The 27,892-nt window shown below is 50.1% G+C and overlaps 1 protein-coding gene across 1 annotated transcript; it reads left to right on the forward strand.

The window, feature by feature from the left end:
* Positions 1-349: 349 nt before the first annotated feature.
* Positions 350-27,886, forward strand: CNGA3 (cyclic nucleotide gated channel subunit alpha 3). Its single transcript, XM_007466894.1, has 8 exons — positions 350-453; positions 7,651-7,764; positions 10,068-10,247; positions 13,748-13,801; positions 20,879-20,941; positions 22,266-22,370; positions 23,164-23,270; positions 26,496-27,886. Exons 1-8 carry the CDS (start codon positions 350-352, stop codon positions 27,884-27,886), a joined length of 2,118 nt encoding a protein of 705 aa, XP_007466956.1.
* The last annotated feature ends 6 nt before the right edge of the window (positions 27,887-27,892 follow it).

Genomic DNA, 27,892 nt, shown 5'->3' on the forward strand with positions numbered 1-27,892 from the left:
CGGGGAACTAAGATCCTGCAAACCACGAGGTGTGGCAAAAAGCAAAACAAAACAAACAAACAAAAAAAACCTTTGAGCAGCTCTCAGCATGCAGCATATACAAAGGAGTAAAAGACCTTGTTTGTGCTTCTGGTTCAGACAGCTAGCCCGGAGAGATCCAACTAAAACACAGTGTGGCAGGAACTGTGAGAGAAATGGAGGAGGGCACGTGTGCCAGGGCTTGCCTGGGGGAGTAGCCCTCCCATACCAGCTGGGTTTGCAGTTACTTCCTGGGGGGTCCTGATGACATATCTGCTTTGTGTTAATGTTTCAGCAACCACTTTGGAGCTGAATGTGACAAAGCAAGAAGATGGCCAAGATTAGCACCCAATACTCCCACCCTTCCAGGACTCACCACCTCGTGGTAAGGACCACGGACAGAGATCTTGATAGCATTGAGAACGGCCTCAGCAGGTAGGATGGGCTTTTAACTTCGTGCCTGGAACAGGTTATTTCCATAGCTGATCTAGACCTGGGGGAAAGACTGCCTTAGCCTGTGGGCAAGCGCAGGTCGGAGGGCGGGCTCTGTTCACAGCACTCCTTCTAACTTCATTTTCCATGTCCCTTGCTCCTCACAACCCACACTGAAGTCGTTTTTATTCTCATTTTAGAGATGTGGGAAAATGAGGCTCCAAAAGTTACATAACTTTTGTAACTTTTTTTCTAGAAGGCAAGAAAATGAAGACTCATATGCAGCTGATTAAATTTTACTGTAAAAATGTCCCCAAACTGCCACACTTTCCCTTGTATACATCAAACATTTATCGGGCTCTGTCTGTGCACCAGCCACTGCCCTGGGCACTGGGGTGGAGTACAGATCAGGTGCACTGTCCCTCACTTCCAGGAGAAGGCCAGGACTCAGCCGTGCTCACGTACCTGGGGGGAGTGGGCCGTGCCTTGCCAGCAAAGCCATCGGCCCCATCAGTGACATCCCGACACAGGCAGCCACATGGAAACCTGGGGCCTTGAGTTCTACTTCTAGCCCTGTTCCTAACTTACTAGTAGACCTGGGAAAACTCACTAACCCCTCCATGCCTCAGTTTCTTCAACTGCAAAATGGAGCAGCATTGGGAAATGGGAGAGTATCTGTTTGGTGCAAATGGGCTTACATTCTTATGTTTCTTAAATGCTCAGTGAGTTGATTGAGTTGAACAAGAAGAAGCTTTATTTCCAATATTTATGTTATTTTTGTCTCACATATATAACACTTAAAACCTCCCTCCCATGAAAACTGCATATTATCTGATGGCCAAAAGTGCAATGACAGTCCTCAATCCTCACATCCCTGGCACTAGGCCCTCCTCCATCGTTTCTCCTCACTAACTTATATACGTCACTTCCTCTCTCAAATGCACATTTGGTTTTTCCTACATCTAGGTGCTCTGTCCCAGCTCCTTAGCAACTCGGCTAATAAGTGATAGACAGCAATTTCCCTATCTTTGCAAACTTACGTGGTCTTTGGACCTCCACCTTCTGGGATTCAGGCAAAGGAAGGAAATCTCAAAGCATGGCAACAGATATTCCCTCCAACTCTTTTAAGTTGGTGCTTGGACCCAGGAAATTTGATAGACTCAGGGGCGTCAGAAATTCTCACCCTACTCAAATTTCTCCCTCCTAACTGGCCGACTGTCAGTACTTGTGTTCCACAACTGAGGGCTCCTTCCTTTAGGTTAAGGCATTGCCCTTATTAAAAAGGAAGAGGAACACTTTTAGGACAGTTATCTGCTATTAAAACTTCGGTGTGCGTTAATAGTTTCTTTCCCACACCTGAGCTGATAAAACCCCCTGAAGAGGGGCTTCAAAGAGGATTGCGGTAGAGGGGAGCAAAGTCCCAAGCATGGAGCACAGCAGGAAGTCAGGCTCCCTGGGCAGCATCAGGCTCCTGGGCTCTTGGGCCCAATGGGAGGAGGAAGAAGCTGTTAGGATCAAGAAGAATTTGAAGCAAATGGAACTGTTCCCCATTTGCTCCCTTTTGCCTTGAGCGGGACAAAACCAGAGCATCTCGTGGAGCTTCCAGAGTCCCTGGAGTGTCAGTCTGGCTCCTCCCAGTGAGAAGGCGGGCCTGGCGAGTGGGCTGGGGCTCCTGCCCAGAATGCCTGCTTGACCTGACACCACCATGAGCCAGCTCTGCCCGACTTGTCCTGCCTCTGCCTCGGACGGTGGCCGACAAGCTCCGTCTGGCTTGCGGGCTGTTCAAGAGCCTCTGGCTTCCGAGAGCCTCACTGTTGGGCTCACACTGGGTCCATGCACGCTCCGGGGATAGGTTGTCCACACAGCCAGCGCTCTGAAGTGATGCTCTTGGACGGTACTCTGCCATCTCATGGGTGAGCAAATGCCCTCCCCTCCCCCACCCCCATCCCCAGGCCAGCGTGGTGACCAATAGCACAGGCTCGGGGTCAGACTGCCGGGTTTGAAAAGTGGCTCTGAAAAGCTGCTCAACAGCTCCAGGCCTCAGTTTCCTCATCTGCAAAATGGACTAGTACTGACCTCAGGGCAGAAATGAGGGTAAAACAGGGTAAAGCTTGGGGCACAGCCCCTGCCACGCAGTGAGCGCTTAATCGGTGCTCACTGCAGGTCTTGGAGATGCTGCCCCTCCTATGGGCCTTCTCTGGCGTCCCAGCTGAAGCCTTTTTCACCTCCTCTGACCTCAGATGGCCCCAGCTGTCCCGACATCTGGAACGGGCCATTTCCTGCCTGTGCCCACGTCAGGCTCTCTCAGCCTGACCGCTAGCCGAGTCTCAGTGAGCTCCACTTGGGGCCGTGCCCAGCTACATACGTGGTAAAAGCTTGTTGACAGATTAGTACAGAATCCCGTGGAAACACTTGAGAGGTTTCAAAAGGAGAGAGAGGAAAAATGCTTCCTTCATGAGAAGCATTATCTCATGGAGGCAGGAGTGGGTTAACAGACAGAAGTTTCCAGAATGGCTCCTTAGCATCACCAAAGATTGAGAATAGGAGTTCAGGCTGGGGGGAGCAGCCTTGGGCCGGAAGGCTGGGTCCAGAGCCCTCCCCTGCTTCCCAGAGCAGCCCAACATCTGTCAATTCACAGACTACTTTTCCCTGTAAGATTGATTTCAGCAAAGGACTCTGGCACAGTCACATAAAAGTTTTAAAGTTTCAGATCACTATTTGCAGCGAGGAAATGCTGTTTGAACAAATCGTAGATCTTTGCCTTGAAATTCCAATCCTTTTAGAAAACTTGGGAGAAATAATTATGAATGTGTGTCCTTAAATATTAGTCACTCTTTATCCTCAATGATATCACACAGCTGTGCTGGGAACATATGCATTAGTGTGGTCCTTTGCTGAGTGCCCCCCAAAGCGGGGAGTATCATTTCCCCGACCCCTGAGACGTCCTGCCTCCCAGGTCTTTCACCAAGTTAGAGACCCAGGTTTCTGTTTCTCTTTTTAAATCATTGGGCCCATTTTCCTAGTGAAGAGTCATAAGGAAGGATGAAAATGTTTCCTTTGAACAAAAAAATTAATTTTATACCTTGAAAAGACCAGAAATAAAAATGTCTTGAATTTTGCTCTTCCTATTTAGATCTGTTTGGTTGACGCAGTTATTTGAGAGCTGTCTGGCATATTTTTGCAGATAATGCAATAGAGAAAGACTTCACAGTCTGCCACAGAGAATTGAAGCTGGGACCGAGGGCACCCCAAACCCCAGATCAGTCTCCTAGTGTAGCTATTTTAGGTGAGCTTTTGGGCATAAGGGGTTGTGTCCTACAGAGAAGGAGACTTCTTCATGCTTTACCCTGAACAGAGCCCAAAGCAATTACCACAAAAGAAAACCATTTTCCACCTGCTTCCCCAGGACCCAAGACAGAAATGCAGTGACTTCAGTTCCCTGGTCACATGTGGCTGGGGCAGTACCTACCCATCACTCTAGTTCCTCAGGGCTTGAGAGCAGGAAAAGTAAAATAAGGTATCATTTTCTCCACCCTTGTTCCAAAAGGCCGCTTCTGTTTCCTCTTATGTCCCCAAAGTCACTGAAAGAAGACACCAGATCCACAGAGCACAAAGTTAATCACCAGTTCCCGTTCTGATGAGAACCTCTGCTCCCTCCCAGTAACGAAAAAGCGTGGACATTAATTCCTCTGTATAAATAAACTCAGATGATGAGCTTTACAGGTTGAAAATGACCTTGTCTTTCAAAACAGTCACTTCATTTTGTTTCAGCAGTTGCCCTTGATCTTGCTAGTTGCTAACTTCACAGGGCTTCTTCCTGCAAAGGCAGCATCACCACGGAGGACCGGAGACTGCGGGTAGGAGGCAACTTCATATTGTCCTGGCCTGATCTGCTTGTTTTACAGAGACCGAAGCCTGTCGAGTCCTGACCCAGCTCCTGGCTGGACAGTACGTGGCCCGCACTCTCTCCTGCCTCTGTATTTCCCTGGGAGGTTCTGGATCCTTGATTTTGCACTGATTGCCAGACGTTTCTCCCTTTCGGCAGTACCTGTGTGTCCTTGGGGACACAAAATATCACCTCAGACATTTGGTTCCTCTCTTCCTAGCCAATCTCCTCTTCCATTTACCTCGTAAAATCAATTTCTCTGAGGAATAACTAATTGGGTTTGCTATTTAAATACCCCCAGGCATTTAACGAGGGTAGAGACTATGGAGCTGGGGGAAAGACAGCACGGTAGAACTCTGGGCATCAAGAAACAAGTGGGGAGGTGCATCAAGAAGAAAAGGCCCCTTGGGTCCCTTGAACTTACATCGTATAAGACCCTTCCTATTCTTCACAGCTAAATGTGCCTTTCTGGACTTGGGTGTTTGACCAATACTTACATCAATATGAAATCAATTTTTCCTTTGTTTTCTTTTCGAAGACCAGGAAAATTAAACTCAGGGAGGGTAAGTGACCAGCCCACAGTGCACTTAGTTAACAGGTGCTGGGGTAGGGATTCAAACCCAGGCCTCTGGGCTCCCCACTACGCCACCTCCCCTTCACGTAGGTGTCAAAGGTCCGGGCCACTTGCAGTAGCTCTCACTGCTGCCAGCTGCAGGCCTGCTTTGAAATCTGGGGTGAGCTCTGCCCTTCTCACCCACCCACAAGCCCTGATGTCATGGGCATTGAGTCCTTTGCTGCTGATGCAAATAAATCTGGCCTCAGGATGTACCCCCCCACCCCCCAGCAATGAACAGAATCCAGACTAGGCAGAAATGCTGGGCCACCTGCTCGGTGCCTAGAGCTCCCTGAGGAGGGAGCTGCTGGTGGGGACAGAACACCTCGTCCTGGGATTGCCTCTAGATCTTCCAGGCACACATTCTGTGGCAGAGCTAGAGCCCAGCTGTTAGTTGCTGCCCGCACCCCAACTCCCCACCCCCAAGCATGCCAGCCGCTAGGATCCAGGCACTGGAGAGATGGACTCACTTGTCCCCCTGCCGCCTCCTCCTCCTGTAACTGACCCGGGTGCCTTGGAACCTGCATTCCCACCTTTGTAGTGTGCAGAATATTAGAAGCGCAAGGGTATTGTAGCTTCCTAACTGCAGCAGGGCCTCTGGTAGGATCTCTCATATGTATAAGGATGAGGTGTGAGTGGTCTCTTATGAGTATAGAGAATTCAATTAGGCGGTTTGGAAATAAAAAAGCCATGCCCACATTAGTGCAGCCAGGGGAATCAGAGCCATGTCTCTAGTGGCATGCCACAGGGCTCAGCTCTCAGCCATGTCCTATTCAACTTTTGCTTTAATCAGTGCCATATATGAAAATACAGAAGGCAGATTCATGGAGTGGGTGAGAGCAGGCTTTGAAAGGAGATGGAATGGCATACAAGTCTCAGCTTTGCCACTTGGCTGTGTGACCTTGGGGAAGTTACTTAACCTCTCTGAACCTCAGTTTCCTCTCATACAGTTTTTATGTGGATTAAGTGATAAAATGTATGTGGCTGACATACAGCAAGCGGTCAATAAATGGCGTGTACTTTGGGTATCACATCTGTGAATGAGATGGAGTTGGGAGGACCCTGCCTACCAAGGGTGCCAAAACGTCAAGTGACTCAGATAAATGGGAGAGTCCAATACTTATTCCCAACAAGTCAATTGTACATGCATAAGACAAGGCCTTCTGGCTTAGTAGCAGCACATGTTATAAGACATTGGGTTTTGGATGATGGTAGCTGGTGATGGGGCACCAAAAGCTTATCTTGGGCTCCGGTAACAGCAGGGTGGTTCTCATTCTCTGTGCCCAGTCAGGCAAGAATACAGGAACCTGCTCACAGGAGAATGACCATGACAGGGAAGAGACTTGAACCTGATGAGGAAAGGCTGGGTGAGCTGATGCGTCTAGCCTGGAAAAACGAGGCAGCACAGGTGTGAGAGCTGTCCCTTCATGGAAGGCGGTCTTTTAGAAGATGAAGTTGCCTGACTCCATGTGGTTCCAGCAAAAAAAAAAAGTGTATCCTCGATATGGGGAAGCTGAGGGAGAGAAAAACCTGCTGGCAATCAGGGCTGTGCAGAGAAGACCTGGAGCAGCCATGGAATGGTAGTGAGCTCCCCATGCTGGAGACGGCAGGGAGGTTGCAGAAAGGAAGAGGCAGCGGCTTGGCGGCTGAGATACAGGATTCTGACTTCGAATCACTCACTGGGGAGAGATAGAGCCTTTACCGTGACATTAAGTCTTGCTTGCTTCTTCAGCCGTGTTGCCACCTTGTTAAGACGGCTGATTAGGCTGGAATAGGTCATGTGATCGAATTAATTTGTCTTGCCTGGGCTCTTCAAGACTCGGAACGAAGTGAAAATCCCTGGAGGCCAATGCCTGGATGGCTTTTAATCAGGCTGATCAGACTTCAGCCCTAGGAAGTTTTAAAAGGAAGGGAGAAAAGGAAAATTACACCCCAGCAGAGAGGTCTTATTCCAGGAAGTTCAACAAACACGAGGCTCTGCTGATGCTCAGACTGAGCTGTGGACACCTGTCCTGTGGGTGCTGTTGCTTTTCGCCCAGAATTGCACAGGTGAGGTCCCCGCCCCCCTTCCCTCCGCGTTACAGGGGACACGGGTTAGGGCTTGTCAAAAGGGCACAGCAGAAATGGATTTTCATTTGAAAGCACTACACAAATGCACGTGGAGGGCTAGGCCAATTCCTTACAATATTGCCGGACCCTCCTCTTAACCAGTGGGCTCCTGCAGTACCTACACACTACGACAGAGGGCAAGGGAAGACCTCTTGAAGGAGGTGGCACTTGATCTGACTTTAGGATATAGGATTTCAGTATGCAGAGATGTGTGTGAACCAAAATCCTTGTTCTGGAATCCTCGCATGGAAACAGCTGCTGTGGCTCCAGATGCAGGCCTGGGACCTCCCCGCCGCCCCCAGTGCTCTTATAAGGACCATTTGCTTCTGGCTTGCCCTTTTCACCTGGGCTATGGGCAGTAGCCTCCTTGTCATAAAGGAAAGGCCACTTTCTCCTGAAAGCCAGGACCTGCTGGCTCCTGCTGGAGTATGAACTGAAGTGGGGAGCTCTGGGGTGAGGATCTGTGACAGTAGCTTTCCTCTTTAAGCAGGGCATCTGGCCATCTCAGTCCTCAACGTGTCCAGGAGCTTGGAAATCAATGTCAAGGATGAGCTGGAAATCAATTTCACTTGCTGCATATTTGATTTCCTAGGACCCACTTGCCATGTGAGGAGACACCGTCAGAACTGCAAGAAGGCATCACCATGGAGACCAGAGGACTGGCTGAATCCAAGCGAAGCTCCTTCACCAGTCAGTGGCCTGCCAGGTAACCGACTGGTCTCAGCCCTCACCTTGGGAAAGGGCAGACGGAGGCAGAAAGAAGGTAGATAAGTTTCAGGAAGAAATGGTGGTTGAGAAAGGGCAGACGGAGGCAGAAAGAAGGTAGATAAGTCTCAGGAAGAAATGGTGGTTGAGGGTAGGGTTGCAGATTTGGAGAAGAAAGGGGCAGGAGAAGCGGAGTCAGAAATCTATCAGGGAGTCATTTCCTCTTAGGTCGGGTGTTCCGAGCTCAGAAAAGTCTAAGAAAAACTGCCTTTATCTGAAATTGCTCTCATAAAAAGTGATATTGAGGTATTTGCTCAATTCTGGAAGAATTCAAGAAAAAAAAGCCAACCAGAGAAGTTTCAGAAAAGAATTCAAAAGAAAGATCAGCCAGCCGTGGGAGACCGTTGGGTGGATCACGGTGGCACACAGAGGGCAATCGTGGCTCTGTCGGAAATAGCCCCTGGCAGGTCCTCACTCGTATGGGTCTAGACTTCATAGCTTACGTCCTCACAAAAGTATTTGAAAGATTAACTAGGCTCCGAGCTCTGTCTTCCTTCTGATGACATCTGTCCTCCGGCTTCAGTAGCTGTACCACCTGGAGGGAGTCATTTCACCTTTCACGTCTTATCTAAAGATGCATCTAGTAACATGAGGGCTGTGGCAGAGCCCAGTGCTGCCTCACGACGGGTGCTCAACAAATGTTGGGCTCATTATTTCCTTCCACTGATTTTATTTTTTTAACCAAAGCCAGAGTTTCATACAGTCACGTGTTCTACAGGTTTTGCTTAAGAGTATTTTGCAAAAAAATTACTTTATCTAGTTATTCTTCATGTTTTGCATTGTGGAGGATTATTTATTTCACTAGCCACTTACAGCTGGGCATTTGAGTGATTTCCAGTGTTTTTTGTCTTACTAATAAAAGGCCTGTTGATCGTAAGTTAGAGAACACCTTCAACTAGCTCGAATGAAAAGGGTAGGGCTGGGGCAGGGGCTGGTATAAGCTAAGATCCAGGCCACCTTGTGGAAACGGAGCCAGTGGGGCTCATAAGGGGCCGTGGGGAAGCAGCTGCCTTCCCTCTCTCGTTTCTCTAGCAGCATTTCATGATCTGTGTGCTTTTTTCCTGCGTGCCTCCTACGTTTCTGGCTTTCTCTGCTCACACCTCAGCAGGCACAGGCTGAAAACAGTCTTCACCATATGATCCTGAGTTGAAACACCCGACCCCATCTTGGAGTGGTTTTTAGTTCCGAGGCTTGAGTGACTCTTTGGGTCAGTCGTCCATCCCCGAGCCTGTTGGCTGAGGCTGGAGCTCCGGGGAGTATGACCTTGCTTCTCTCCCTCAGCAGAGGGAGGACGTGGGTGTGGGGAGTGTCAGAGCGGAGAGGCTGGGCTGGGCAGGCACCTTGCCATTCATCTGCAGCAGCCGCTGTAAGCATCTCTGTTTGTGGGATGTTCCCTCACTTCAACTTATTCCCTTAGGCTATGGTCACAAGTGTGTGTTGGGGATCAAGGTATGTAACAATTCATGACTCCACGCCAGGTTGCTCAGAACTGATTTCTTGGGGACAGTGGCATGCACAGTGGGTGCCCAGTCAGGAAAGCTGAACTCCAAGGAATAGTTGAGTCTCTCTTTCCGTTCCCCCCTGGCCAAGACGGGGAAGCAAGAGGCAGGGCTGAGGGAAGCTTTTTTACAGAAAACTGAAGCTAAGATGAGCTCTGGGCGTGTGGACTGCCTGGTCTCGGGTGCTTGAGGCCCAGGTGGCGTCCGCTCCAGGAGAGAGGTCAGGGCACATTGCACAGGAACTTCTGCACAGGGCTGGGGAGAAAACGAGAGTTTGTATGAAGAGCAATTCATAGGACAAGGGTTGGGGAAAGAACCTACGTTGTATCTGGGTGCTTGTTCCTTTATACCTTGCTCTGAATTTTATCACTATTCGGAAATTGTATTTTTTACTGTTCCTGTGCTTACCAGTCGTAACAAAGAGCTCTACATGGGGCAGAAGGAAAGATGAACAGAAAAGCTTGCTAAATGGCCCATTGGCAGGATCATGCCTTTGATGGAGTCTAGGTGTTAAAGGGACAAAGCCGTAATGAAGAAATGTCCCTTATGGAGGAAGCTCCGTCCCAGGTGGCAGAGGTGGAGGGAAGAAAAGGCTCTTGCGAGTGGGGGCAGAGGGTGGTGTGCAAACCTGAGCCCGGCCCTGGGACCCACATCCTGCTGGCATCTCTGCCCCTGCCCCAGCCCTCTGGGAGGGGGCTTCCGTCTCCTTCTGCACCGCCCTCACTGCGGGTCTGTGCCCTTCCAGGTTGTCACGCCTCATCATCTTGCTGTGCGCCTGGGCCGCCAGGCACTTAGGCCATGAGGACCAGAGGCCTGACTCTTTCCTGGAGCGTTTCCACGGAGCCGAGCTCAAGGAGGTGTCCAGCCGCAAAAGCCACGTCCAGAACAACGCGGGCAGCCAGGAGCCGCCAGACAGAGGGAGAAGGTAAGGGAGGCGGGGCTGCCTGCCCCAAACGGGGAGGGAAGCACTTGCTGCCCCTTCTGTGCAGCGTGGATCCCCCCCGCCCCGCCCAGGTGGCCGGGAGCACCAGTCCCTCAGCTGTTCCCTGAAGAACGGGTCTGTCCTGGGGGAACACTGCGTGCTCTAGGAGTCTCCACACGAGCCCAAGAAGCCCTGTGGGAGCGGAAACCCTTTAACCAGAGGCCGCAGCCTCATGGGCAGCTGACCCTGTCCTCTGCTAGCACCCCCTGGAGTTGGTGCTCTCAGAATCGCACCGGGACGTTAGCCTCACCAATCTCTCTGTTAAAGGACCCTCATCCTACTCACCTTGCACTGTGGCCCACCTTGCTAAAAAACTGGGGCTTTTGTACCACGAACCTCAGGAGTGCCTAGATGGTACCCACAGTTTTATGGATGGGTATACGTACATTCTTCTGGGGAAAAGGTCCAAAGGTTGGTTAGAACTTTCAAGGGGAACCACCCTCACCTCAGGTTGGTTTCAGAACCGTGGGGAGCACAGGGTGGGGGATGAGGAGAGTGTCTGCTTTTTAGTAGGAGAAGGGTCTGCAGAACAAGGGCTCTGAGCACCTTGCACGGCCCCCTGCCCGGTGGGGAGCTTGTGGCTGGTGCTGTCTGGTGCCTGCAAGTAGAGAAATCTGCAGGGGCTGGACTGACACCCCCCAGTCCCCCTGCCCCCCCCCTCCCCCGCACAGAGCTGCTGCCTCCCCTCCCCCTCTTCTCTTTGTCTTGAGAAGTCACCCCAGCCTCTGGTGGGCGGGGAGACCACTGGGTGACTGTGGGTTGAATCCATTGTCGCTGAACAGCAGAGGGTCTCTTTAGGACCCTTGGGGCAGTTGGGGGAGAAGAGGTAACAGGTTCAGGGGAAGCGGACCTCCCCTCGGCCTCACAAACAGGAGGACACTTGCTCAGAACCTGTTTTAAGGAAAAAGGGGCTTGAAAAAGATCTTTTGGCTGAATTCTCTAGCTTACGCCAGGGTTTAGAAGACGTAAAGTGTGAAAAAAGATGCATGATTGTTGCAGAACAGACAGTCCCTATATAATTTGCTAGAGAAAATGCTGTCTGTTTTGGAGTCAAAGGAACAGAAGGGCTCGGTTGCGAGCCCCTCGAAAAGGCAAAGAAAGCCCCTGGGGGGTAAAGGCCATGAAGCCTCAGGGGAAACAGATGAATCTTTCTGGAGCTTCGATTTTATTTCCAGATTTGGGGCGGGGGGTTATGTTTGTTATAGGTTATGCAGTGCATTGCAAAATGTACAAGCGTATTTAAGATAAAATATGAGAGTTCAAAGAGATGTCTTGCCAGAGGCATTAGGAGACCTACATTAGTCTTCTCTGCTGGGGAAAGGTGTGAGAATCTCTGGCTGAGAGGCGGAGGCCCAGTGGAGCAGCGTCCTCAGGCTCCCATTTCCCATGAGCTTGGACTGTAAACCCTCGGGCTCCCTGGGCTGTGGGAAGGGGACCATGGAGGGCCTGGTGCTGGCTGGATGTGTGCAGGGCCATCCCAGGTTCCCAGGACCGGGCATCCCAGGCTGTGAGGGAGCACCAGGACCACGAGGCCCACATGCTGTTCGCTGCTGAGCCAGAAAGACAGGAGGGATGGCAGCTAAGGACGAAGGGAGGGTGGAGGAGGAGGAAAGAGTCGGGGAGGAAAGGAGGTTTGCTAGCAAGCCAGCCAGGCCGGTTCAGTTCCTTTTAGGCAAAGCAAAGACTTCCTTGGCTTAATTGATCAAACAACTTCTCTGCAACTTGAGACTCCGCAACATGGAGATGAACATTAGACTCTGCCCATTTCCCTACGTGACCAGATTAACGGAGGGTTGACCCCATCAGAACCAGGCCCCAATGCCTGGTCACTTGCTGGAAGGTTGAGTGGGCAGGTGAATGCAAAGGTGCAGGATGGGAGCAGATCAATCAGGGAGGCTTCCTGGGGGAAGAAGACTTTGAATTTTCAAGGCCAAGTCCCATCAGCAAAGCAAAGTGTATGCAGAGATGGGTCTTAGTTCTTCTGTGGATTTGGCCCGATGAGACTATGGCAGATTATGGTGCAGGTCACGGGCAACTGCACCCCAGAGAGCTAAACTTTCCTCCATAATCTCACAGTTTTGATTCCCCAGGGGATTTTTAGATGATCTGAACCAATCCTGAAGCAAGCAGTTAGAGCCACACCCTGGATGGGGAGAGGGAGGCTTGGGAGGGATGAGAAGTACCAAAAAGGCATTTGGCTGGATGTTCAACATCATAGAACAGGTGCCCTGAGAGTCAGGCTGGAGTGTCACCAGCGCCTGGCTCTGGGCCCCAGGGTCTCCTGTCCTGTGAATGGTCTGCAGTCACCACAGACAGGCAAGCTGCCCTCTAGCCCTGTGAGGCCAGGCTGGCTTTCTAAAACCAGCTGTCAAAGATGCAAACTGGCAGGTGAGCTCAGGGAGATCACGCCTTTTCCTAAAGAACATCACGAAATACTGCCCAATCCAGCTTTCAGTAAACGTGATTGGTTGTGAAACCAGCCCCCACCTTCTGCCAGATTCTCACATAGATCTGGGGTGGCAGGCCCTGGAGTTCTAAGATGAATGTGGGGCAGGGGAAGGGGGAGGATGGGCTGAAACCTGGGGCAGCTCTGCCCAGTCCTTTTTTTTTTAAATTAATTAATTAATTAATTTATTTTTGGCTGTGTTGGGTCTTAGTTGCTGCGCGTGGGCTTTTTCTAGTTGCGGCAAGCGGGGGCCACTCTTAATCGTGGTGTGCGGGCCTCTCACTGTCGTGGCCTCTCTTGTTGCGGAGCACAAGCTCCAGACGCGCAGGCTCAGTAGTTGTGGCTCACGGGCCTAGTTGCTTCACGGCATGTGGGATCTTCCCAGACTAGGGCTTTAACCCGTGTCCCCTGCATTGGCAGGCAGATTCTCAACCACTGTGCCACCAGGGAAGCCCCAGAGTCCATTTTTTGTCCTGAGAACTGGAAGCGGCCCCTGTGATGGGGTTTCCAAGGGAAGGGCCCTGTGACAGCCATGTCTCTGCAGAGGGGGCAGCAAGTTGCTGCTGCTGCTAACTATGTCCATTCTGGTCCGAGGAGCTTGGCCTGTTCACCCAGGCGCACCCGAGGGCAGGCGCCACGCCGGGTGGTCTCTGTGCCCCCCCTCCATAGCGCCTGGCCCACTGCCTGCCACATGCTAAAACTGGAGGACATTGAGAGGAATCGAGGCTAGGATGCTGGATGGGATTCAAAGAGTTAATCCTCAGTTATTCAGAAGGGTCAGTTTACCCAGGTGTTCATCCTCTCCCCTTCACCAACACTAACTAGTCACAAAAAAATGTCTGTCCCTGACAATAACAATTCCCTCTGTTCAAGCTGTGTGGAAAGGCCCGTGAGACAGGGGATGGGAGTCCCAGAATAACCGCCTGGGGGCAAGGGGTCCCCAGCAATTGGACTTGAGTTCAGATTCCCATGCTGTGCTCTCTTTACCTCCCTGCAGTGACTGGCCCCTGGCCAGAAGCAACACCAATGCCTGCAACAACTCAGAGAAGGAGTGAGTACCTCTGCTCCCTCCCACTCCCTGCGGCCAACCACCTCCCTGTAGACACCCCAGCTTTGTACTGTTACTTCCCCCGAACCCCACCAGACCATTCTAGGGTCCTGCTGCTTCCACTGGAAACCCATCCCCGTGGACAAATGGGGAGAGGGACCTGGTCTGTGTGACTTCTTGGGGCAGGTCATTTTATCTCTGTGTCTTTCATCGTTCTTATCTAGAAAGCGAAGGGGTTGGATCGGTGAACATTTTCAGTGCTAACACCTCTGTTGCTATGTATCTGGTGCAAAGCTGGAGTCCCTTTACAGAGCAGTGGATAAATCTCCTTCATGATGAGAATGCACTTTCCATTCTACATCCTCAAGCTCCTGTGTGCCGGTGAAGTGCCCTTGTCTTAAAGCCAATTCAGGCCAATTTGGAGGGCATGATCAGGACAGTGGAAAGAGGAAATTTAAAGAGTTCCAGAGATTAGCCTCTTGAAACCGTGACCCACCGTAATTCCTTCTTACCACCCGATGCTGAGCTGGCAGAGCAGTTTGATGTGTGATTCTGGCAACATCACCCAAGAGCCCAAGCAGACAGTGTGCGTATGTGTGTGACCATATTTGTGTGTGAACACGTGTGTGTGTGTGCCCCGTTCTCCAGCCTTCCTTTTTAGGTAGCAGAGTGGGGTCTCAGTTGGAGCTTAGGGGAAAACCATCCATATCAGCCAAGAAATGCCAATTCCTTGACTTCCAGTCGACCAAGAACTGTGCCGAGGCTTTTTCTTGTTAGCTTTTTCCTGTTATTTCCCTTTGTTCTTCTGATAGAACTTCTTTCCATTTCTCTCCATGAACCTTAGATGCATTTTGGGGCTTTTTTGTTTGTTTTTAAAATTTTTTTTTTTTTTTTGTGGTACGCGGGCCTCTCACTGTCGTGGCCTCTCCCGTTGCGGAGCACAGGCTCCGGACACGCAGGCTTAGCGGCCATGGCTCACGGGTCCAGCTGCTCCGCGGCATGTGGGATCTTCCCGGACCGGGGCACAAACCCGTGTCCCCTGCATCGGCAGGCGGACTCTCAACCACTGCGCCACCAGGGAAGCCTTAAATGTATTTTTTTAATTGAAGTGAGTTTACAATGTTGTGTTAGTTTCTGGAATACAGCAAAGTGATTCAGTTACACGTATATACATTCTTTTTCAGATTCTTTTCCATTATGGTTTAATCACAGGATATTGAATATAGTTCCCTGTGCTCTACAGTAGGACCTTGTTGTTTATCCATCCTACATATAATAGTTTGCATCTGCTAATCCCAAACTCCCAGTTGATCCCTCCCCCATCCTCTCCCCCTTAGTTGCATTTTGTTTACATAAATTGGGACATCAAATCCAGAGACCCAAATGCCAACAGTCAAGAAAAATGAAATGATTTAATCTGCAAAATGATAGCTACTGTGATATGTGTTTGATGCCCTTGGAAACCTGGTGTTGAGTCCCGCAGTCAGGCAAAGGCTCAGGGCACCAGAAACCATAGGTAGAGGTCTTGTGAGTGGGTCTCCAGGCTTCTCCATCCTGGGGCTGGGATGTGGGCAAGGATGGTGTGGATGCCATCAGCTACATCAGGCTCTTATAAATCTTTTCAGATGGGCTCGTATTGTGGGTCCACACTGCAGCCAAGGACTGAGGGACAAAATTGGGGGCTGCCCCCAAATGGAGCCACCTGGATACAAAGATACAGAAGTAATTCTTATGGACACCTTCCCCCATTCTTCCACCACATTTCTAGCATTTTCACTTAGTCCCATGGGTTCTGAAAATTTCTTTCTCCCGATCAATCTGTTCTCAGCCAAAACCAGCCTCATTTTGTAGCTCTGTGTAGGTCCCCTGGGGCAGTGCTGGGTGGATTCCGGGACACAACTGGATGGCACGGGGTCTTCCCTAGGGCCTCAGCAGGTTGGTAGCTAGAGGAAAGTCCAAAGCTTGTAACCTGGGGCCACAAATCCTGAACAAGGGTGGCAGAGCCTGGTGTAATTAAACTCCCAGCAGGGCTAAGTGTGCCCGATAAGCTTGTGGGCAGCGCCCTCTGCTGGTGTGTTGACATTAAGGTTTCAGCTGCAGAAAGACGAGTAGATTCAAGAGAACAGAGGATGGGTGAGTGTCCTTGCTCTTCTCATTTAAAGATTCTAACAACTTTTGTTCTTAGTTTATTAATATGCTCACTGTCAAAAACTTAGAAAACACAGAAAAGCACCCACGAGCATACACCCATAAAAAAGTACACTTTACGTTAGCAGTTGAACCCCATTATCAGAGACAACCCCTCTTCACATGTTGGCAAATATCCCTCCAAGTTTTCTCTAGGCATATATATTGAATAGATAGATACATGGATACATAGATACACAGATACATAGACAGATGCAATATGTTTAATATATGTACTGGTTAAGAGCATTTGCATCCCAACTCAACCACCTTTGTGACCTTGAGCAAGTTACCTGACCTCTCTGTGCATCAGTTTCCCGACTTGTGAAATAGGGATTGTAATTGGCATCTTACAGAGTTGTGTTAAGACTAACTATTCTAATACATGTGAAGTGCTTACAACAGTGCCTGGTACGTAGTAAATGATCAATCAATATTGACTACTGTGGGAAGCAGAGTAATTTCACTACCACAACCTCACCAAAAATGTTTCCATCCTAATCCCTGGAACCTGTGAGTAGATTAATTTTACATGACAAAGGAGACTTTGCAAATGTGATTGAATTTAAGGACCTGCAGATGGAGAGATTATTCTGGATTATCCAGGTGGGCCCAGTGTAATCACATGAGTTCTTAAAAGCAGAAGCGGGAGGTAGGAGAGTGAGTCAGAGATATGAGACGGAAGGAGGAGAGATTTGCAGTGTGAGTGGGACCGTCCTGTCATTGCTGGCTTTGAAAATGGAGGAAGCGGGGAGGGAGACCTGAGTCACGGATGCAGCAGCCTCCAAAAGCCAGGGATAGCCCTCCATCTACAGCCAGCAGGAAAACAGGGACCTTGGCCCTGAGCTTCAAGGAGCTGGATTCTGCCTGCAATCCCAGTAAGCAGGAAACAGATTCTCTCCAGAGCCCCCAAAAAGGAACACAGCCTGAGGGCACCTTGATTTTCATCCAGTGAGATTATACGACTTCTTCCAATCTCCAGAACTATAAGAGAATAAATTTGGGTTGTTCTAAGATACTACACTTGTGGTAATTTGTTATGGCAACAGTAGAAAATCAGTAACACAGCTTTCGATCCCAGAAGTGGAGTGCTGCTGTAACAAATACCTAAAATGTGGCAGTGGCTTCAGATTTGACCCTAAGCAGGATCCAGAAGAATTTTAAGGAGCATGTTTTTGTTAAAAAAGCCTAGATTGCTTTGAACAGGTTGTTAAAAGAAATATGAATGTTAAAGACTCTACCAGTAGCACAGGGAGATCAGCTCGATGCTTTGTGACGACCTAGAGGGGTGGAATAGGGAGGGTGGGAGGGAGGGGATATGGGGATGTATGTATACGTATAGCTGATTCACTTTGTTGTCAGCAGAAACTAACACACCGTTGTAAAGCAGTTCTACTCCAATAAAGATATTAAAAAGTGGGGAACAATCATCAGAAAAAAAAACGATAGCAGTGAGGGTTCAGAAGGAAAAATGGGGAGCATTACAGAGAAAAACCTAAGTTGCCTACATACTTCATTACCTAAATGGTCGAAACAGACTATTAGTAGAAATCTGGACTTTAGGGGTGCTGCTGGTGAGGGCTCATAAGGACGTGAGGAGCAGGCTTTTAGAACCTGAAGGAAAGGGGATTCATGTTGTTTAGTGGCAAAAAGCTTAGTGGGATTATGTCCCACAAATATGGGGGAAGCAGAATTCGTATGCAATGAGCTTGAATATTTAGCTGAGGACATTTCTAAGTTAAGGTACTGAGGGTGCAGCCTGGTTTATTCTTGCTGTTTATGGTAAAACTTAAGAAAGAAATTGAGGGAAGAACTGATAGATGAAAAGGAAACAAGACTTGATGACTTGGGAAGTTCTCAGCCTGCTCAAATGGCAAAAGAGAATAAGTTTTAAAAACTCACTGTCAGGAAAGCACGCCTTCAGGAAAAAGCTGAGGATGTGGGTGAACTTTTGCTAATAACTCAAAGATCAAAAGCTCTGAGTATTCAGTCACATAGAAGACCCTCTGAAGAGACCGAGGGTGTGAACCATGGCTCATCTCAACAGAAGCCAAAAACAGAGAAGAGATTTCTCAGAAAGATCTGTGGATGAGCCTCTGTCTAGTGGAGTGGATCCCTCTGGTATACATGGCCCATTAAGGTCTAGAAGATTTTATGGCAGCAGAAACGCTGCCAGCTTGGACCTGAAGGATAGAAACAGTACGAAATGAAGGAAAACTGTTAAACCTCTAAATTCTAGATGCAGAAAGCAGGCTGATAAAAAAACTACTCAGCTACAAACAGGTGCTACCTTTCATGAAAAAGGAAGGATGACTGAGGGCGGAGCCATGAGCTATAGAGATTGATTCTCAGGCCTTGAAACGTACTGGCCCCTGGCCCTGCTGGATTTCGAAATCACTTGGAACCACTGACTCCTTTTGTCCTCCCATCTTCTCCCTTGCCGAGCTAGAATATCTGCATCTGGTGTCCTATGCCTGCTCCTGCATTGTGTTTATGGAGATGATTCGTTTCTTTAGTTCCACAGGTAGGGAGGACTCGTGTCTCAAATGATTCACACCCAGAGTCCACACACACCTGATTTAGATGATGAGATTTGGGACTTCTGAACTGATGAGACTTAGATGATAATTTTGGACTCTGAGTTGATGCTCTAATGGGATGAGGCTGGGGGATCTTGGAATGGGGGTGAAGTCATTTTGCACATGGGATGCAAGGAAATCTTTGAGAGCCAGTGAAGACTGTAGTAGGTAGCCCGGAGGTGCCCATATGCTAATCCCCACATTCTGTGACTATGTTACCTTACACGGCGAAAGGGAGTTTGCAGATGTCATGAAGTTTAAGGACCTTGAGATGGGGAGATTTTCCTGGCTTATCAAGGTGGACCCAGTCGAATCACATGCATCCTTAAAAGTGGAGAAGCTTTCCCAGCTGCAGAGAGATGGCATCTTGAGAAGGACTCAACCCGCTGTTGCCGGCTTTGAAGATGGAGGAAGGGCGCCACAAACCAAGGATGCAGCAGCCCCTAAAAGCTGGGAATGTCCTCAGCTTGCAGCCGGCAAGAAAATGAGGATATTGGTCCTATAATTGCAAAGAACTGAATTCTGCAAACAATCCAAGTGAGCAGGAAACAGTTTCTTCCCTAGCGTCTTCAGAAAGTATTACAGCCCTGCCGACACCTTGACTTCGATGAGACCACTACCAGATCTCTGACCTACAGATCTGCAAGATCATACATTTGGGCTGTTTTAAGCCACTAAGTCTGTGGTAATTTGTTCTGGCAGCAATAGAAAACTAGTACACCTATTATTAGAAAATCTTTTGTAGTCTACTTTTTATTCTTTTTTTTTTTTTTTTTTTTTTTTGGGTACCGGGGCCCTTCTCACTGTTGTGGCTTCTCCCGTTGTTCAGATTTGATGGAGAAATCAAAAGGCAAAAAATTTCTGTATATTAATCTTGTATCCTGCAGCTTTAATGATTTCATTGATTAGTTCTCATAGTTTTGTTTTTTTTTTGCGGTACGCGGGCCTCTTACTGCTATGGCCTCTCCCATTGCGGAGCACAGGCTCCGGACGCGCAGGCTCAGCGGCCATGGCTCACGGGCCCAGCCGCTCCACGGCATGTGGGATCCTCCCGGACCGGGGCACGAACCCGCGTCCCCTGCATCGGCAGGCAGACTCCCAACCACTGCGCCACCAGGGAAGCCCTGTAGTCTACTTTTTAACTTAGCGAAATCTGAGGAACGTTTTCCCCTGTCACTGAATATTCTTCCACAGCCTCGTTGTAAGTGGCCTCATAGAATTCTGTGGTTGATGCAGAATTTCCTCTGTTGTATGATTAGACTGTTTATGCTGTGACTATTAGAAATAATGGTGGTGATGATTCTTCTGTATGCATGTTTGCACACATCTTTGATTATTTCCTGGGGAAGTGCTGTGTAAAGTGCATTGGTCCTTTTCAACGAGTATTTAATTAGCAGACACTTATTTCTCAGCCCTTCCTTACTCCAGGGGAAGGAACAGGGGAATCAGAAGGGCCTGCGGGTGATTCCGGGGGTGCCTGAGGCAGGCAGGGTCTTTTACCCTCCACCTTTGTTTCCTCGGCTGTTCAGTGGGCAATAATGCGTGCCTTGCAGGACTACTCTAACCGTTAACAGGTAACCCTTGTAACTGTGTCCAGCCCATGAAAGACATGCAATAAAGAAGGGGAAGCAGAGTAAAGCTGTGTGTTGAGGAAACATCTGCCCTTACAGGCCCTCCCTGCTGATGCAGACAGGAGGGCGAGGCCCCACCTGCAACGCCACATCCAGCAACGTCTGGAAGCGTCTGAGCATGGCTGCATTTGCCTCAGACACCTTGAAGACTTGCTGCTGCACAGCACACCTGTGCCTGCCTAAGGGTCTTGCTTCCTTTCTGTCCCCTGGCTTTCCCATCGAGGGCCAGGTTTTCATGTGACCCCAGAGCAACGGAAAAGCCACCCCCTTTCCTCAGAACAAAGAGCGTTCCATGTGACTCCCAAAACTCTGAGTGACTTTTCCACCCTAAAGGTGTGGATTTGGGTTTATTTCCCATTACCTCAAAAGTTTCCAGTCTCAAGCTGCTTGTGACTTTCTAGGGACTCACAGAAATAGGTCAGAAATTGTAGAATATTAGACTGAACCATTGCGTACATTTCAGTGTATACAATGGATACTTTGGTGGAGGTGGTACCCTCCCTCTTCATGAATAATAATAACGATATTATTCATGAAATCAACAACCTCATTTCATCCCAGTGTGCTGGAAAGATTGGTTTCCTGCACCATGCCCTCTCCCCCGTGTCACTGTGGCCTACCCTCTCCCCATGGTAATGACCTTGGTATTTGAAAATTGCTAAATGTCACCCTGTGTCATCCAGTGACAAGGCGAAAAAGGAGAAAGAAAAAAAAGAAGAGAAAAAGGAAAACCCAAAAAAGGAGGAGTAAGTACTGAGAGAAACTGCCCCCAAAGAGGGGGCTCCATGGTCACAGCAGGCCTGGTTCCACACCACCTGGCCCTGGCCCTGGGGAGGAGAGAGATGCAGTCAGGCCTTAGGGTCAGCCCTGGAGAGAGGGCTGCTTAGGGCTACAGAAGAGGAGTTGGTCTCAGGCAGGGATCAGGCCTGCTGAGATCACGTGAGGGTCTCGTTCTGCAGGGAAAGTCGGGGAGCCCAAAGCGGGGCTTGTAGGTAGGCAGGTTTGTCTGCAGCCTCAGGTGAGCAGTTCAGGGCTTCCCTGGGAGCCTGCTCCGTTGCCCTCCCCTTGGCCATTCTGTTTGCCCACAAGGTGGCCGTCCACACAGTAGGGTATGCGGAGCCCTTTTCCTGGGTACCAGAAAACACTATATTCACAAACTTTAATTCAAACCCAGTGGCAATGAGTGTTGGGAACGTACAAAGCCCAGTCAATCAGCTGCTGATCTTGGACTTGCTAAGTTGAGGTGAAAACAGAAAGGCAACTCAGGGTCTCCTCTGGGGCGCGGGAGCAGCTCTGCAGGCCTAGGCGGGCATAGGGGGCAGATGGGGTGGGGGAGGAGACGCGTGGACCCAAAGAAAGATCTCCAGTACCGCCTATAAATTCCAATCCTCCGAAAATCCTGAAAATAAACACCGAAAGTACCCTAAGCTATTTCTTCCATTCAGTGTTGGCTGACATAGCCTCGATGATTCCCAGGTTGGTGGTTTTTGGTGGAGAGGCAGGAAATGTCTTTAGAACATCTGCACGATTGCAGTTAGTGAGGTGGAGAGAGCACATCCCCAAGGGAGAGCTCTGGGCTCCCAAGCTCCCAAGTTCAGTGCAGAGAGGAGCTGTCTCAGAACCACCCAGGGCAGTGATTAAATGCACGTTTCCAGACCCCAGTCCTGGAGGGGTCTGGCTGGGCCTGGGAGTCGGCATTTTCACAGAGCTCCCCGAGATGGTTCCAATATCACTGTGCTCCACTTTCCTTCTCGGCACCCTGAAGGCTATGGATGATACCCCAGGACATGGGAATGTCATCACTGTGGTTTTGTAGTCACCGGTGGCTTCCTGGGGTGCTGAGCTGGGAGAGAAGGCCTTCAGAGTCTGCCCTGCTCCCAGCCTGGGTGGGGTCACCCATACAGGGACACCCATGTGACACCCCTGGGACTGACAGCACCCTATCTGGGAAGCCATCTCTAGCTGAAGCCCACAGTTGCCCTGGGGTCTCTAAGCTAGGCCGGGTCTCTAAGCCTTTCCAAAGCTGTGGTCTTCCAACGCACTGTGCTGCTTGTGCGTCAGTGTTTCCAGAAAGAAGGACGCCATCGTGGTGGACCCCTCTGACAAAATGTACTATCACTGGCTGACCATCATCGCTGCACCCGTCTTATACAACTGGTGTCTGCTTGTTTGCAGGTAGGGGCGTGGGGCAGGGCCTCAGCACAGAGCTCTGAGTCCCTGGCAGCCACCATCCAGCTGCATGTGCCTCAGGTCCTCCTGGGTTCCCTGAAGCGCTGGTGGAGGCCTGGCTTTGAGATCAAAGCCATGGTCCTGGCACCCTGGAGCCTCCTTGATGGAGTCGCAGGAGGAAGATGCAAGGGCCAGCCGTTTCTCTTCTGAGGGGAAGTGGGAGGGGCTGGGTCACTCCTGAGCTGACCTGCCGGACAGGGATGCAGGCGCCAGGCGACGTTTTCAGGCTGTAGGCTGTGGGCTTTGGGTTTTCTGAGCCGGTTGCGATGCAGGGTGAGCTGCTGCTCTTGTGAGGGCAGCCGGGGCCTCGGGGTGCTCCCAAACTGCTAATTTGTGGGGATAGATGTGGCTTGTTCTGTTGTTAATCTCTCAGAAATTGTTATATCTTTGTTGGCATTTAAAGGCTCCAGAAAGGGCAAGTTCTCAGCCCCTTCATCTGAGGCCTGGATAAACTGCCCCCCGGCCGGGGGAGGGGAGCAGTCTTGTCGCTACTGCTGGGAGGCAATGGGACCCACCCTTTGGGGTCAGTCCCAGCTCTTCTTAAGAGCTCTGTGACCTTGAGACAGAAAAGCTTCTGAGAGCCTGGGTCTCCTCATCGAGGCTGGGATGCTGATGCTGGGGTGCATCCCTGTGGGCTGGGCTGTTAGCGGGATGAGCTGACCCCAGGTTTCTAGCACAGAGCTGCTGCCCGCCTTGGTCCCTCCCACCTACACACCTGACCCTTCTCACACTTGTTTAGGGCCTGTTTTGATGAGCTTCAGTCTGAGCACCTGATGCTTTGGCTGGTCCTGGACTACTCAGCCGACTTCCTCTATGGCTTCGATGTGCTAGTCCGAGCCCGGACGGGTGAGTGGGGCCAGGGCCGCAGACCCCACTGCATGATTCGGGGGCCACCTGGGGGCCACAGGGCAGGTTCAGGGAGATCCAGAATGGTAGCCTTGGAGTTCCTCCTCTTGGACAGTGAGAAGAGCCAGGGCATGTTACCCCATGGCTTTTAGAGGAGGTGTAATATACTAAAAGTACATTAGTTTCAGAAGTAAAATCTAAAACAGGGCCTAGAGGGATATGATTTCCTTCAGATTAAGACAGGCTGGGACCTGGGACCTTCTACCAGAGTGCTTGCACTTGCCGCTAGACAAACATCTGCTCTAGCAACAGGACACAAAGAATCTGTAAAGGACTAAAAATAACTACATGCATGTGCAGACCACCTAAGCCGCCCTTCCAGCCCAACCCACCAATCCACCCACATATCCTTTAAGGGACAAGCTCGCCCCCACCCCTCAGGGAGCAAGCAAGGCCACCTGTTATTGTTTTCGCTCCCTTGTGCTACAGCATGTGTCCCAATAAAGGCCTGAATTCCTCATTTGGACTCTTATCAATTTCTGTTGATTAAAGAGTCCAAGGACCCCAGTCGGTAACAAGATCACCTCTAGTTGTGAGTGGGGGCTAAAGCCCCACCCATGCCTCAGTCTCCAAGCTGTGCCTCCTTGGGCCTCCTTTTTCTGATTTGCACAAAGGCATCACATAAGCTGGTGGAGGCCCTGCTTGTCATTTCCAAGATTTTTAAACTAAAAACTTCCATGGTTGTGGATATAAAAACCACTGGATCACAGCAAAACCTCAGGGTGGCTTCATGGTGGACAAAGCATTCCAAGCACGTCTTGTTTTCTCATGAGAACTGCTGCAGAAGACAAGAAGTGTAGGCATGATTATCTCCATCTTACTGCTTTAGAAACTGGGGCCCAGAGATGCTGAGTGGCCAGCCTAAAGGCCACAGTCACCACCCAGCAGGCCAGATGGGTGCCCCCCCTGCTCCAGAATTAGTGCCCTGCATCATAACTTAGAAGATCTCAAGAACACAGCTTGAGGCTTGCCTGGGTGACTTGGCCAGTCCTGGTGGCCTGCCACTCCATGGTTACACGAGCCTATGGAGATGCAAGAGCCCCGTGGGTGGCTGACTCGTTGGGGGGACTCCCTGCTTCAATCAGGCTTCGGTGGGACAGGCAGCCCTCACCCAGACATTGACCCCACCCCTTTTTGTGCTTGGTACTGTCCTTCGCAATCTAAGATTCAGCAGAAGGCTGGGAGAGAGAGGGGGACAGGTGGGCACAGACACCAAGAGGCCATGGATCATACTCCAGGAGAAAAAAATCGTCAGAATTGAGACAAGATTATTAAGGAGGTGTTGAGGAGTCCCCAGGCACACGAGTGCAATGTAATGATCTAGGCACTCAATAAACACGAGTGTAACCAAACAAACAGGGGATGGGGAGCTGTGAAACCAGGTGTCCCTAACATGTGACAACAAACTTGATGTTTGCTTTTCACAGAGGGGGCAGTCCTACCTCTGTCTAGCCCTCCAACTGTGGCCCTGGACCAGCAGCATCACCTGAAAGTTGTTAGAGATGCCCCAGACCTATGGGACCAAACTCTGGGGACAGGTCCAGCTCTGTGACTTACAGAGCCCTTGGCGTGTTGCTGTTGCTCACCCAGATCTAAAAAGCATTTGTTACATTAGTCTCTCCACTCTTTTGCATGTTTGAAAATGAAAGAAAGAAAGGAAGAAAGAGGGAGGGAGGGAAAGGAAGGAAGGGAGAGAGGGATGAAGGGAGACGGCAGGTCATGGCCTATTTGGTGGATTTCACCAGTAATAACGCTTCACGACTCCCAAGGTCCAGCCCATCTCCAGACCAGGGTGGGTCCCAGGCTTCATGTGTTTTCAGAGCCCCTTGGGTGACAGTAATGTGCAACCAGGAAGGAGAACCACTGTGCTCCTGGGCAAGGTTTTAAAAAGATAGGTTGCAGGACTTCCCTTGGTGGCACAGTGGTTAAGAATCTGCCTGCCAATGCAGGGGACACGGGTTTGAGCCCTGGTCCAGGAAGATCACACGTGCCGTGGAGCAACTAAGCCCGTGCACCACAACGACTGAGCCTGCGCTCCAGAGCCTGTGAGCCACAACTACTGAGCCTGTGTGCTGCAACTACTGAAGTCTGCGCGCCTAGAGCCCGTGCTCCACAACAAGAGAAGCCACCGCAATGAGAAGCCCACGCACCACAGCAAAGACCCAATGCAGCCATAAATAAACAAATAAATAGAGTTTAAAAAATAAATAAATATAAATAACTAAAAAATAAAAAAACGGGTCATACGCCATCAGTGACTTGTAAAGTCAGTTTGCTAGGTCATGACCAGTGTTTTCAATTTTTTTTCATAAATTTATTTATTTTTGGCTGTGTTCAGTCTTCATTGCTATGCGCAGGCTTTGTCTAGTTGCATCGAGCGGGGACTACTCTTCATTGCGGTGCATGGGCTTCTCACTGCGGTGGCTTCTCACGTTGCGGAGCATGGGCTCTAGGCGTGCAGGCTTCAGTAGTTGTGGCTCACAGGCTCTAGAGCGCAGGCTCAGTAGTTGTGGTGCAGGCTCAGTAGTTGTGGCGCACGGGCTTAGTTGCTCCGTGGCATGTGGGATCTTCCCAGACCAGGGCTCGAACTCATGTCCCTTGCATTGACAGGCAGATTCTTAACAACTGCACCACCAGGGAAGCCCTCAAATTTTTTATTGTTAATATTTTCAAACATATACAAAACTGAGACAGTAGTGTTATGAATCCCCACATACCCTTACCCAGCTCCAAATGTTATCAACATTTTGCTCATCTTTTTTCATTTATCCTCCCACTCCCTGTTCTTGGATGGAGTTTTTTAAGGCAAATCTCAGACAGTAACCATGTTAGCATGTAACCTTAACTAGGGACCCATTTTTTAAGTATAACTTCCATTTATCCCTGAAAATTTAATAAGCATTCCTTACTACCATTCAAATACCCAATCCACATTCAAATTTACCTAACTGATCTATGTTTTTAGTTGAATGAAATAGATTAGATCGTTGAACAGAAAATACCAGAGTGCATTTCCTGTAGTAATGGTATGTGTGGTTTGTGGAAGTTGTTTCTTTTATATATGTATAACCACGTTTTGTGTGGTCTTGAGCTGAGATACCTTTCTGCAGGCCATGGTCATAAAAAGGCCTCTTTGATGCCCACGTGATCTGTCTTCTTCATCAGGCTTCCTGGAGCAAGGCTTGTTGGTCACGGATGCCAACCGGCTATGGAAGCACTACACAAAGACCTTGCACTTCAAGCTGGACATGTTGTCCCTGGTCCCCACGGACCTGGCTTATTTTAAGCTGGGCATGAACTACCCAGAACTGAGGTTCAACCGCCTACTAAAGTTGGCCCGGCTCTTCGAATTCTTTGACCGCACAGAGACGAGGACCAACTACCCCAACATGTTCAGGATTGGGAACTTGGTCTTGTACATCCTCATCATCATCCACTGGAATGCCTGCCTCTACTTTGCCATTTCCAAGTTCATTGGTTTCGGGACCGACTCCTGGGTCTACCCAAACATCTCAAACCCAGAGTATGGGCGCCTCTCCAGGAAGTACATTTACAGTCTCTACTGGTCTACCTTGACCCTGACCACCATCGGCGAGACCCCACCCCCCGTGAAAGATGAGGAGTATCTTTTTGTGGTCCTCGACTTCCTGGTGGGTGTCCTGATTTTTGCCACCATTGTGGGCAACATGGGCTCCATGATCTCGCACATGAACGCTTCGCAGGCTGAGTTCCAGGCCAAGAGTGACTCCGTCAAGCAGTACATGCAATTCCGCAAGGTGACCAAGGACTTGGAGACACGGGTGATCCGGTGGTTCGACTACCTGTGGGCCAACAAGAAGACGGTGGATGAGAGGGAGGTGCTCAAGTGCCTCCCCGACAAGCTGAGGGCCGAGATCGCCATCAGCGTGCACCTGGACACTCTGAGGAAGGTCCGCATCTTCCAGGACTGCGAGGCGGGGCTGCTGGTGGAGCTGGTGCTGAAGCTGCGGCCTGCGGTGTTCAGCCCCGGGGATTATATCTGCAAGAAGGGGGACATAGGGAGGGAGATGTACATCATCAAGGAGGGCAAGCTGGCTGTGGTGGCCGAGGATGGGGTCACCCAGTTCGTGGTCCTCAGCGATGGGAGTTACTTTGGCGAGATCAGCATCTTGAACATCAAAGGGAGCAAGTCGGGGAACCGCAGGACGGCGAGCATCAGGAGCCTCGGTTACTCGGACCTGTTCTGCCTCTCCAGGGACGATCTGATGGAGGCACTCACTGAATACCCTGAGGCCAAGAAGGTGCTGGAGGAGAAGGGGCGGCAGATCCTGATGAAGGACAACCTGATCGACGAGGAACTGGCCAAGGCCGGGGCGGACCCCCAGGGCATCGAGGAGAAAGTGGAGCATCTGGAGTCCTCCCTGGACATCCTGCAGACCAGGTTTGCACGGCTCCTGGCTGAGTACAGTGCCACCCAGATGAAAATGAAACAGCGGCTCAGCCAACTGGAAAACCAGGTAAAGGTCGGCCTCCCGCCTGACGGGGATGCTGCACAAACAGATGCCAAACAACAGTGAAGACGC

The sequence above is a fragment of the Lipotes vexillifer genome, unplaced genomic scaffold (genome assembly GCF_000442215.2).
Source record: "Lipotes vexillifer unplaced genomic scaffold, Lipotes_vexillifer_v1.1 scaffold28, whole genome shotgun sequence".
In the NCBI taxonomy this organism is placed as follows: Eukaryota; Metazoa; Chordata; class Mammalia; order Artiodactyla; family Lipotidae; genus Lipotes; species Lipotes vexillifer.